At 43.4% G+C, this 12887-nt stretch overlaps 1 protein-coding gene across 5 annotated transcripts in view; it reads right to left on the minus strand.

Annotated features, from left to right (window-relative positions):
* Positions 1 to 2872: 2872 nt before the first annotated feature.
* Positions 2873 to 12887, minus strand: part of PDGFRA (platelet derived growth factor receptor alpha) — a 44256-nt gene continuing 34241 nt past the window's right edge. For all 5 annotated transcript variants that reach the window (XM_001492277.6, XM_005608767.4, XM_070262463.1 and 2 more), the window contains 2 exons: positions 11440 to 11681; positions 2873 to 6165 (listed from right to left, as the gene is read on the minus strand). In XM_001492277.6, coding sequence (XP_001492327.3) covers positions 6018 to 6165; positions 11440 to 11681 — 390 coding nt within the window. In that variant the 3' untranslated portion in view covers positions 2873 to 6017. The remainder of the gene's footprint in view (positions 6166 to 11439; positions 11682 to 12887) is intronic.

Below are 12887 nucleotides of genomic sequence, written 5' to 3' on the forward strand. Positions count from 1 at the left end.
CCCAAACGATCTGCAGCTCAAGCACTACACAGAAAATACTGGATCCGATTCTGTTTGGAGCAGTCAGCATGAAATGTAATGAAATTCAAAATAGACAGGATACACATGCTCCAAAGGGAAGTCATTAATACCCATGAATAATAATAAAGCAAAATACCATCTGCCAGGATAATGTGGCAAATCTTTTTAAAATTCCAATTAGTCTATACACCAGAAACAGGGAGCAAATATGCTCCCCATGCCATGCGAGACCATGTGTCCTTGATGTCTCCATCTCTTTATATGCAGACTAAAATGTGGGTGATAGGAACGTTACCCATGTATGAATATATTTTGGAGGATGCATTCATTATTCCTTAGGACACAGGTGCTATTTATGTACCCGGGTGGAACAGAATGTGCTAATTAAGGCCGCATATGTATTTTCACATGTATTTTAATTGCAGGAGTGTCTGTTATAAACACAGTATATTAATTCTCCCACAACAATGTGGTTGGGCTTAATCCTTATATGTATTTGGAGTCGGAGATAATGAAGCATTTCTATTGCCCTATTTATCCCAGGGAAAATTGCTCGTTTATGATGGATTCATATATTCTAAGCCATTTTCCTGAGCTGCATTTTATGAAGCACATAGCTATTAAAATCACAATATCCATTATCAGAACTATTGTACTATAGCCTGAAAAGAAATTGTTCTTATTACGAATGCATCAAATAGTTCTACAGGCCGACTAGTCCATCACTTGTCTTTTGAAATATCTCAAGAAGCAAAGCGACCTACTTCTGAACACTGACATTTCCCAGTCTCTCTTGATTTTCCATGCTCTGTTGTAAACAGCATCGGAATTAGTAGACTTGGAATTTCTCATCCCAGTGCTCTCATTACTCAGTTGTGTGCTTTTTAAAAGTCACTTGGTTTCCTCGTCTATAAAATGTCTTCCCTGTCTCAAAGGGAGACTATTGTAAAAACCAAAATAAGTAAATGTGAAAAGGATCTTTGAAAAAGTTTTAAAACCCTCCAGTAGTATAAGTCATTTTTTTATTGTCATGATGAGATAAAGTAGGCATAATTGTCTGCGGAGTATTAAGAGGTAGAATTATACATTAAAAGGAGGACAAAGAGATCTCTCACAGGCTTGCAGCACGGCCTGGATGCTAGATTAAGCATCTGTTGTTTAATCGGCGGGTTGCTGTTCTCGATGATCTGTCTCCTTCCTGGGCTGGGACTGAGGCGGAGCCGATCCCCAACCTGCGAGCTCCTTCCGTTGAACGCCAGGGAGGTGTGCTTTGATATGCAGGCTGTTTAAGTTTGGGTAATAGGAGTTACATTGGAATAGGGTGCTACATTCCAATTATTCGACTATTAACAACATAACAAATTTCCACTATGGATGAGTTGAAAACAAGGCGAGTTGTATGATTTTCTTTTTCATTCCTAAAGTCATTTGATTCAGCATGCTTCAGAACACAAAACCCACATCCTCCCACACATATCACATCACAGTTAGCAGGTGAGGCAGAGGAAACCCTGGGTAGCTGCAGATAACCTGCAAAGCAGGTGATTCGTGTGCAGATATTCAAGAACTTCCTGTGACAATCATATCTGCAGGCTTGGGCTCCATATCAATTTATGTCTGGACACCCTTTAGCCTAGCAATTTTATTTCTAGGAATCTATCCTAACAAAACTACGTGTGCACTAGGATATGTATGCAAGGATGTTCATGAAGTCCTTTAACAGCAAAGAATTGGAAACTATAAATGCATCTATAGGAACGTGATTCCATAAATTATAGTACACTAACATAATGAGAGAATACACAGCTGATGAAAAGGAAGGGAGGTCTATCCATATATACTTCTCACAGAGATCTCTAAAACAGAGCATTAAAAGAAAAGAGCACTGTGGACTCTGGTGATAATGATGTGTCCTCGTAGGTTCATCAGTTATAACAGACGTACCACTCTGCAGGGGATGGTGATAATGGGGGAGGCTGTACATGTGTAGGGGCAGAGGATAGAGGGGAAATCTCTGTACCTTCCACTCAATCTTGCTGTGAAACTAAAACTGATCTAAAAAATAAAGTCTAGGGGCTGGCCTGGTAGCATAGTGGTTAAGTTCGTATGCTCCACTTCAGCAGCCTGGGGTTCACAGGTTCGGATTCTGGGAGCAGACCTATACTCCCCTGAGCAAGTCATGCTGTGGTGGCATCCCACGTACAAAATAGAGGGAGATTGGCAAAGACGTCAGCTCAGGGACAATCATCCTCAAGCAAAAAGAGGAAGATTGGGAACAGATGTTGGCTTAGAGCCAATCTTCCTCACCCTTCCTCCCCAAAAAATATTTAAAAAAAAGAAAAGAAAAAGTACATTACAAAGCATTACATAAAGTACAATCCCATTTAGGTAAAATATGAAGTAAAAATAGAGATGTGTGTATATGCATATAAGCAGATGCACAGAGAGGGGGCCGAAAGGATAAAAGAACACACACCAAATGCTGCAGTGCGGCCTCTGGGAAATGGGACAGGGGCAGCAAAGAAGAGATGGTGGAAAAGGCGTTTAACCTTTTATTTTAGGAACTTCTACAATGTTTGAGTGCTGTCCAGATTAAATGCAGTCTCGTATGTCTTCTGAAGGGGAGAAAAACACCACACAATAAAACGCTATTATAACAAACAAACTAAATGATAGGATCAAAGATGAGCCAAGAGCCAGTCATCCTTTAAGTCAAATGCTGGGTCTGAAAACGAACTAGCTCAAATAAATAAGACAGAGTCCTCCTGGAATGCTGCTAACAAAATAAATTGAATAGGATTGCTTTAATCTATACGATCCAACTAAAGACAAAAATCCTGGAACCTTAGCATAACTTTAAATTATATATATATCTCATTTATTGAAATATAAAGATCTTCATTTACACGTTTTAAAACAAAAACACGAACAGGAGTATTTGTAATACATTTTGTATCGTAGACCCTTCCTATCGAGTTAGTTCTTCTCACACATTTACCACACCACTGTTTTGGGAACACTTACGTAGTTTTCTCTTTATTATTTCTAAAATATAAATTTTGGACATTCAAAAGTGCAACAGTTAATGTGCCTGTGGGGAATATCACAGTTAAAAAAATATAAACAAAGGCAGTGATACAGCTTGTCATAAACGTTTTGGCAGTATTCTCCAAGTCTATATAGAAATACATATATACACATTGATGTATAACATCATTTTATCTCACGTCCCTCTTCACAAAAACAGGACCACTTTGTACAGATTGGCAGACCACATTTTTAAGGACATCATTGATCATTTAAAAAGTCACAAATTGGGTTTCTCAGGCCAGCTTTGATTGTCTTCATAAAAATAGAAAGCAGGAAGGATTGGTAAATTTTCATCCGGGGGCTTTGCAGGAGGCCAAAAACAAAACGAATCTGTGATGCATTGAAAACACTGTTTAAAAAAAAATGCAGGGGCCACCTGGTGGCATAGTGGTTAAGTTTGCATGCTCTGCTTTGCCCAAGGTTCGCTGGTTCGGATCCTGGGCATGGACCTACACACCGCTCAGCAAGCCATGCTGTGGTGGCATCCCACATACAAAATAGAGGAAGACTGGCACAGATGTTAGCTCAGGGCCAATCTTCCTCACCTCCAAAAAAAAAAAAAATGCAGTCACATACAAACTCAGGTGGGAGCATTCATTAGGACTGGAACCTGCTGGTCTGAGAATTTTCATCCAGCCTCATGATGTCACACAAGACTCAAAGGAACATCAAAATGCAAAGCACCAAGAAAAGAAGGCTGTACATGGGAGAGTGAGTGGTAAATAGAATGCTCGAGCTGTGATTCTAGAAACACATATGTATTTCAAGTCTAATTGGTTCTACAGAACCTAGTCAGGTTTTCTTTTTTAATTGGCCAATCTGGCTCAGTCTTCACACTTACTATGAAAAAGGTGGATAAGAAATTCGGGGCTTGCATTGAGATTACACCAGTAGGTAGTCAAGTACCTTGTTATTGCTTCTCCATCTTCCAGAGCATCACCTGCCAGGAGCACATACAGTGATTGCAGTAATCATGCCCATGTTTCATTCATATGGTGTCAGCAATGTTAAGCCATACTGCAAAGAATGCCAATGAGCTCACACCCACCAGCGTGACTGTTTAGATGGATGCAACAATTTGTCCTCCCATTAACACCAAAATTTCAGTAAAACTTTTAAATTTTTTTCACCCAAAGATTGACCTGGTTACACAGAGACTCAGCACACAGAAGTGCGTCCTTTGTGTTCACGCCTTTTCCGGGGGAGGAGGGCAAGTTCAGTTCCCCCATTCAGAGAGAAGCAGTGTCTTTACTTTTAGAAGACCTGCCAAACCAAGATTTAGCTTTCCCAGCCTCAGCTAAGACTGGAAAGTTCAATTAAGGGTGGCAATTGCTAGATAGATAGCATTAAATGTCAACTGACCCAGCGCCAAGGATTCAAATGGTAGGTTTCCTATATGGTTGACTTCCAGCCCAGTTCCACATTTCAAATTATTTTTTTCCCATGGCAACTTCCTGTAACCCAAGCTGGTGTTTCCCAAACCTGGCTGATCAGAACAGGCAGGGAGTTTATAAAAACATAGGTTTCTGCTCCCCACCAGACCTAATGATTCGGAATCTTTGGGATGGGGACCTAGGATCTGGGGACTCTGGTTGCCAGTTACATTTGGGAACCAAGGATCCAGGCTCATGCACACACAGCCTCCACTAAACAATGCCTTTATAGTCTCAGGGTTTCAAACTACTCCTCTTTGGGGTAAGAGATGAAGGAAGGCAGCTGATGTGCAGGGCATCCTTCCAACTCTTGTAGGGTTTGTAGAATTTAAAAACTATGTATGTTAGGGCCCACCAAAGTTATCACTAGGCATGAAAAAACCTCTGCAAATCCAGTCTTTCTGCTGATGACCATATTTTCCATTGGTAACAACATGAGAAGTCCTGTTAGGCATAGGCCTGCCTTTCTATTGAGAACGTTTAGGATTTAGGGGGTTGGTTTGCTTTTCGAATCCCATTACTTCAGAGGGCAGTTGATTGTTTAGTACAAGGGACTAGGGAACCTACTCAGTACACAGTTAAAAACTCTGACTTCCTGGAAGACACTACTTTTACTTTGTTCTCTATGTTCAACTAAATTTAATCCACTAAAGCTATTACCATATTTTATAGAGAAACATATGTTATTTAATATAAATGTCAAAAACTGTCAAACTTGTCACCTACTTAGTAAGGATTTTTAAAAATTGTGCTTTCTCTGTAGGGAAAACGTGTTACATATTATACATTTAGCATTACTGATAACAGTAGTATTATTATAAACATAGATTATAGTATAAAAATGAGTTGCTGGGCTTCTAAATGACCCAAATCTATCAAATGAGTTCGGTTAATTGTTATCTTTTATCCTTTAACACTAAAAAAAAAGGAAAATGCTATAGTACCAGTACCTTTTAAGGTTCAAAAGTGGTTTTGCATGTACTTCATAAAAAATTTCAACAGCAGCTGACACCAGGTTTCAAGCGGGAAGTACATGGATGGGTTGAGTGGTCTTTTCAGAAGTCCAGAGAAGACAGTTAATACAAATCTAAACACGCCCTTGGTTAGAGTTATTTACATAATTACAATGCTGGAGTTTTGTTGCAGTAAAAAATGTGTATGTTGGAATCTCACCAATGCCCTTGAAATACAAAGTTCGTCTTCCACGGCCTATTATTTCCTTGTCCGTCTACTTCCAAACTTCACACACAGCTGAGATGCTACTAAAGCACTGCCAAGAGGCAGTGCTGAAAAAGTTCACTCCAAAATATCTCATCCATTCATATTTAGAAGGCTCCCTGAGGCCCTTGGCTGGGAACTTCTCTTTACACGTCATCCAAGTCCTCCTCTGAAACTCTGCACTGCAGTAAAGTGGTTTTCGTGAAAGGATCCAAGGTGGCTCCAGAGGTGGAAGGTACCCCTTGAATCTGCCAGTTACAGGAAGCTGTCCTCCACCAGGTCTGAGGAGTCTATGCCAATGTCGTCCATCATGTCGATGTCCTCAATGGTCTCATCCTCTCTCTTAATGAAGGTAGAACTGCTGGAACCTGTCTCGATGGCACTCTCTTCAGAGGTCTGCGAGCTGGAGGAGGGAGAGAATAGGAAAGCTTATGGCCCACGCACAGACCAACTAGACCACGGTGGCGTTTCTAAGGTGGCCCCCCAAAGGCAAAGGAGCTCTTCCTGTAAGATCCTTTGGCTTTCAAATTCAGTCTACTTAGTTGGGCAAGATTCTGCCACCAAGTCAGACAGCTACTCATCATCTGTTGCACTGCAGAGGTCCACATGGAAAACCCAGATCCACAGGTCATCTCCACACTTCAGCTTTCCTTCTCTTCTGCCAAATTTTTCATCGAAGTTGCTAACAGGCTGCAACAATCTCTACTTTCCCTACTGAATCCTAATGGGAGAGAAAATCAGCAATGCCCGATCAAAAGGGCATGTGAAGACTCCTTACTTACTAGACTAGTGGCTGCGAAGGTGCGTTCTAGAGTCAGAAAGCCTTAGGTCTGAAATGGTTCACCACTTACTAGCTGTGGGACTTCACACAAGTCACTGAACCCCATGAACTCTATAAAATGGAATGACAGTAATGCTTGACAATTTTCCTGTCTGTCAGGGTGATTCAATAAGGTAAGAACCATAAAGCACTGAGCACAGCGCCTAGAACATAATAAGAGCTCAATAAATGTTAGCTATTATTATTCAAACTCTTACCTGAATTTAAATAGGGCCTGGTTATTAGATGATGTCAGGGGATAGTTGTTCATTTGCTTACGTGTGATCATGCTATTATGGTTATGGAGGGGAGTATCCTTATTCCAACAAAATGTGTGCTGGAGTTTCAAATGATTTAGTAAGGAAAAAAAACTATGAGAGTGTGTGTGTGTGAGTGATACACCTATTATATCTTACAGCAAATGTGACAACTGCTCAATCTACATGGTAGATGTATTCTCTCAATTTTTCTCAATATTTAAAATTTTTTACAAAAATTTTTGGAACATAATCTTCCCGAAAGTCTCTAGCCTGTCACAACTCCCTGTGTCTTCTACCTTCTCTGAACTCCTACTGTCTTATTGTTATCTTGCCTTGTACTGATACATTTTTTTTTTTTTTGCTGAGAAACATTCAAGCTAACATTTCTTGCCAAACTTCCTCTCTCTTTTCCTTCTCCCCAAAGCCCCAGTATATAGTTGTATATTCTATTTGTAGGTCCTTCTAGTTCTTCTATGTGAGCTGCCACCACAGCACGGCTACTGACAGACATGTGATGTGGTTCTGCACTTGGGAACCGAACCTGGGCCACCAAAGCGGAGCACACTGAACTTAGCCACTAGGCCACCAGGGCTGGCTCGAGTGCTACATTTTTATGTATATCTTTTTGCTCCAAGCAGAGCATCATCTGCTGACAGGCAGGACTATGCTTCTCCTCCTCACTATGAGGCTGTAGCACTGGGCTATATACATAGCACATAAACTACACTGTTGGCTGGCCAGCCAGAGGAAGGAATCTTGTGCCCACATACCAAACAGGGGCTCTCAGCCCTTGCAGTTGTTTCCTGCCTATCAGGCCAGGCCTGATTCCTCAGCCTTTCTCTCCTCCTCTCCATTCAGTTTCCAAGCAGAGGACTGAACCCGGCCAAGTAGAAGCCTACAGGAAACAGCCTGCTGCCACCCACCCCAAGGCCCCTGTGGCTCAGAGAGCTCTTAGAACCTACAGGGCTACTGAACTGAGGTTTCCCTTCACAACCCCACAGACTCGGCCCTTCCCTGTGATGGAGCTTTTGCCTCACTTCCTGGTTTGTATTCCACTCTACCCCTGACTTACACCCCGGTCATGGAGCCTCCTTGTGAACCCTAGTCCACTTGGCTCCTCTTTTTTTTTTTTTCTGATTTTTCTCCCCAAATCGCCCCCCCAGTACATAGTTGTATATTTTAGTTGTGGGTCCTTCTAGTTGTGGCATGTGGGATGCCACCTCAGTGTGACCTGATGAGCGGTGCCATGTCCGTGCCCAGGATCCAAACCAGCAAAATGCTGGGCCGCCAAAGTGGAGCACTCGACTTAACCACTTGGCCACAGGGCCGGCCCCTTGGCTCCTCTTGAGAACTGTCTAGTCCTAAGAGCCCCTCTCCCCAGGAGGCCAGACCTGGTTCTTGGGGTCCTGGCCAATGGCTGGAGGCCTGAGTCAACCATTGGATATTGACCCCAACCCAGCTAGGACCTGCGTTTATGACACTTCCTTGGATGCTGTGATTTGAACTGCTGGCCCTCTCCTTGGGGGCGAGTTCTACAGCTGAGTCCTACAGTAGAGTCAGTCCCCCTGGCACTCACCTCCTGGGCCTGGCATACTTCTCTCTCTGTCAGTCCATCTCATAGAGAAAAGACAGGGGTGTGGGTACAGAAGAAGCTGACTTCCACCGAGACGAGCACCAGATCATCCTTGCTGCTTGTCAGGATTCGCAGTGGGTCCTACAGCTGATGACTGGGCCTACTTCTGGTTCCTGAGCCACAGTGCCCACCTTGTAGCCTGGAGCTTGGCTTCTGATAGGTTCTGACCTGTCACCACCAAGCCCTCTACAGCAAGGCCCTGCCTTCCTCACGCCTAGTCCTCTCCCAAGACCAAGCATCCTGAGGCTGAGGAGAGGGCTCCTCTGGACCACCATGCCGACTCCTCCTAGCCTGCCTAGACCCAGAGCATCCCAGCTCCGGGCTTCCCCTCACTTTTATGAGCTGAACTGTGCCCCCACCCCCAAATTCATAAGCTGAGGCCCTAAACTCCAATGGGACTATATTCAGAGATATGGCCATTAAGGAGGTAATTAAGGTTAAATGAAGTCACTAAAACGGGTCCCTAATCCCATAGGACTGATATCTTTATACGAAGAGGAAGAGACACCAGGGATGCACACACAGAAAAAAGCCGTGTGAGGACACAGCAGGGAGGCGGCCATCTGCAAGCCAGGACAGAGGCACTAGAGAAACCAAACCTGCCAACCCCTTGATCTTGGGCTTCCAGCTTCCAGAACTGTGAGACAATAATTTTCTATCATTTAGTGCCCCCAGTCTGTGGTCTTGTGTTATGGCAGCAGCCCAAGCTACGACACTCACCATGCTCAGCCCGCCTGTCGGGGCCACAGTCCCCCCTGACCTGGTGTAGTCGTTTGGGACATACCTTTTACAAGTCAAAGATCAGACGTACCACCCTTTCAGGAGTTCTCTTCCTCTAATACAACAACTACCTATCAACTAAAATTGTTCTCGGTCATGGAGCCTCCTTGTGGAAGAGGTATCAAATTCTGCACTCCAGCCTTGTGTACCCCTAGAAAAGTTCTGAGGACCCTTCTTATGTTATTTATCCCAATGTGACTTTCTAACTTTATTTAGAAGCAGAACTCTTTTTCACAACTGAAATATTATTCAGAGCCCACAAATACAAAGAAACCAAATGGATGGCAGATGTGGGCTTGAGCGCTCGGAGACCACTGCTCAGCCTTCTCCCATCCCCATGCAGTTCTACCACAGATCCCCAAACTTGGAGAAAGACTGTTGCATAAGGAATATAAGCATATTTTATAAACTGTCCTGAGCAAAGGATAATTAGATAGGTAAGTCATACAGGCCACTTTGCCCTATCTCCAAATCTCATAACACATCCCCAAAAAACAAAAACAAAAAAATCTTTGTACTTTTAAAATTACCTGGTGCATACAAATAAAGGCTGTCTATACCTTACACCTAAATTGGTTGAGAGAGGTCACAGCTCTAAGCCTCCAAAATAATAATGCAACGTGCCTAAATAATTGTATGTAGTCAACTGAACAACTGAAGAAGAAGAGAAAACAACATCCTAGACAAAGAGGGAAAATAAGAGACTCATAAGCAACTTGGACCTTGAACCTGGACCTTGAACCAGGGGACCTTAAACCTATCACCTTCTCCTGCCTCTGTTTAAAGGCTATGCAGAGAGCAGGGAATTGGGGCATGGTCTCCATCTGGACCACGTAAACCAATGGTTCTAGTCTTGGCTGTGCATTAGCAACACCTGGGTAATAAATTAACACATCTAGATAATGATCACCAGTGATTGTCAATGTCACAAAAAGACAACCGAAGAGTAGGGACCTCCTGATGGAAGTACACAACACCATCTCTGAAGCACGCCTGCCAAAAATCCAAGCTGAGTCAGATCAAGCCTCTAGACCAACTACCAGTTTACGACAAATACAGGAGACAGAAGCATGTGATAAACCACACTACGAGATGCAACCAGCAAAATTCTGAATGTGGGAATTCTAGAGGCAGACACTCTGGGTTCTTCACAAATAACACGTAAGAGGGCAAAAAAGAGGCATGATGAACTTAGAGACCTATCAACCAAATGCAACATGTGACTCTTATTTGGGTCTTGAATAGAAGAAACCAAATGTAAAATAATATTTGTGAGAGAATCATGGAAACTTGAACACTGACTGGATATCTGATGCTTTTAATGATTTATCGTCATTTTTGAGGGTGAGATAATGGTATTGTAGATATTTTTAATAACTTTTTAACTGTAGCTATTTTTAAAATAGAGCCCTTATCTTTTAGAGATATACACTGGAATGTCCATGGATGAAAGGATATGACATCTAGGATTGCTTCAAAATAATCTAGAGCGGGCAGGGGAGGAGGAGTAGATGTGATCATGCATGCAGATCAGCCATGAATTCATAAACACTGAAACTGAGTGACACATTGCCTGACAGTTCACTATACTTCTTGAATTGTGCATGTTAGAAAACTTCCACAACACAAAGTTAAAAAGAAAGAAAGAACAAATCAGCCAGGGAGCGCTTGGGCCCCACTCCCCCAGATTCTAATTTGTGGGTCTGGGTAAAGTTTGTAGATCAGTAGTTTTTAAATCTCCCCAGGTGATTCCAACTTGCAGCTAAGGTGAAGAACCACTGAGGTAGCATCAAATAGCCCGGTCCAGCCTCTCTCTCAACTTTCTCCTCAGTTTGATGACTGACTAAGAAAACAGCAAGAGAGGCTTCTATTATCTCAACCACAGCTGCTCTGTCAGTTTGATCAAATTATCTGAGGACTTACCTGAGGTCAAAGATTCTTCACCAGGGAAGCATGTCCCTCCCCACCCTACACCTCCCTCAGGCCCAGGGGGCACATAATAGAATCATCTGGGAAGCATTTTCAAAATTGAACTGACCCCTTGGGGATTGGTCTGCCCACTCCCCTAGAACAGATCCATCACCAGGGGAGCCTCATTGTCTGCAGCCATGGCCCCTCTCCTTTGGGGTGCTGGGGGAGGCACAGGTGAGCACCATGGGAAGCTGAGGTTGTGCCCACACCTACCTGTGTCTGTTCCTCTTGCCCAGGTCTTCCTCCTCCGGAACAGGGTCGATGTCCGGCAGAGGGATGATGTAGCCACTGTCCGCACTCAACCTCTGCTCGTCGAGGCCACCCTCCCAGTCCTTCAGCTTGTCTTCCTCATTTTTGTAGGTGACGCCAATGTAGGCGTTGTCAGAGTCCACGCGCATGCGTGCCACGGCGGGATGATCGCTCTTCAGGAAGTCCAGGTGAATCTTTTCATAACTCTGCAAACATTCATGTCACATAGTTAATCAAGTATTATTGACCAAACTGCAAAAAAGAATACAGATGCTCAGAACTTACTATTTTTTAACTGTCTGTGTTTCCAAACTACCTCACAGATATGGGATTTAGACACCTGAGGGTGTGTCAGATGTCAACTGTTCCTAGAGATGTGGAACATGAAAAAAGGACCACCAAAGGCAGAGATCTCCTGCTGGTAGATCTTAAGATACCAAGAGCCCCTTCTCCAAGTCAGTAGCTACAGCTGTGCCCCATACATACACACTCCCTGCTCTGGGACTAGCACCGACCCTCCGGCCCCCATCACACCATCTCTCCAGGGCTTGGATGGGCCCCGATAAGAGATGACAAGGACTTCCACTGGGAACAGCACACCTGAAGCCTTCCTGATCCTTAAACATTGGAGAAATCGAACTCAAAACTTAGAGACCTTTGATCTAAAAAGGTCTGCATTTCCAACAATAGTTCTAGTCTCTTCCCATCAACACATCTTCACCAACCAGAGTATCTGTGACTGACCTACAGTTAATTTCCTCCTGCCTCCTCACTGCCTCACTTATGGACTTGTAATGGGCAGTGAGATAATCAACGGACAAAAGTATTTAACTTCCAGTTCAGCGTGCAACCTCCTAGCACTGTTCCTCCTTGAGAAGAAAGAGAAGCAATAAGGATGAAATGTCTACACAGTGAAGAACCTGAATCTAAGAAGTTGAGTTTATTATACAAGTGCATCTGGGCTTCCTTCTCAGCATCTCCACAGGAAGTTGTTTCATTCATTAACATATCCTGCTTGGTTCCATGAAATTACATTTGTTCCTTTGAACAATGCTTCCTATTCCACAAAAAAACCAGCTGGAGCCACAGATAACAGCTGAGGTTGTTCCTTCCAGTCAGCTGGTAAAAGCCAATTTTGCATGGATTTAAGGGCATTCAAATTAGAGATTTAATGGCTGTGGATGCCCTGAGACTTCCAACTGCACAGTCGCTTCAGATACTCAAACATCTGGAGACTAAAGTGCTTCCAGGTGTTGCACACTTCAGATGAAACGGGAGCCCTGCGGGCAGGGGAGGGTTTTCATTCATCATCACTACCAGGGGCCCGCGGGGCCCTCCCTGAAGCCCGGCCACTGGATCACACAATCTTTATCCTCCTTTGAAAATGTTCTTTTAAAACAGTGTTGAACAAT

This window comes from Equus caballus, chromosome 3 (assembly GCF_041296265.1).
Source record: "Equus caballus isolate H_3958 breed thoroughbred chromosome 3, TB-T2T, whole genome shotgun sequence".
In the NCBI taxonomy this organism is placed as follows: Eukaryota; Metazoa; Chordata; class Mammalia; order Perissodactyla; family Equidae; genus Equus; species Equus caballus.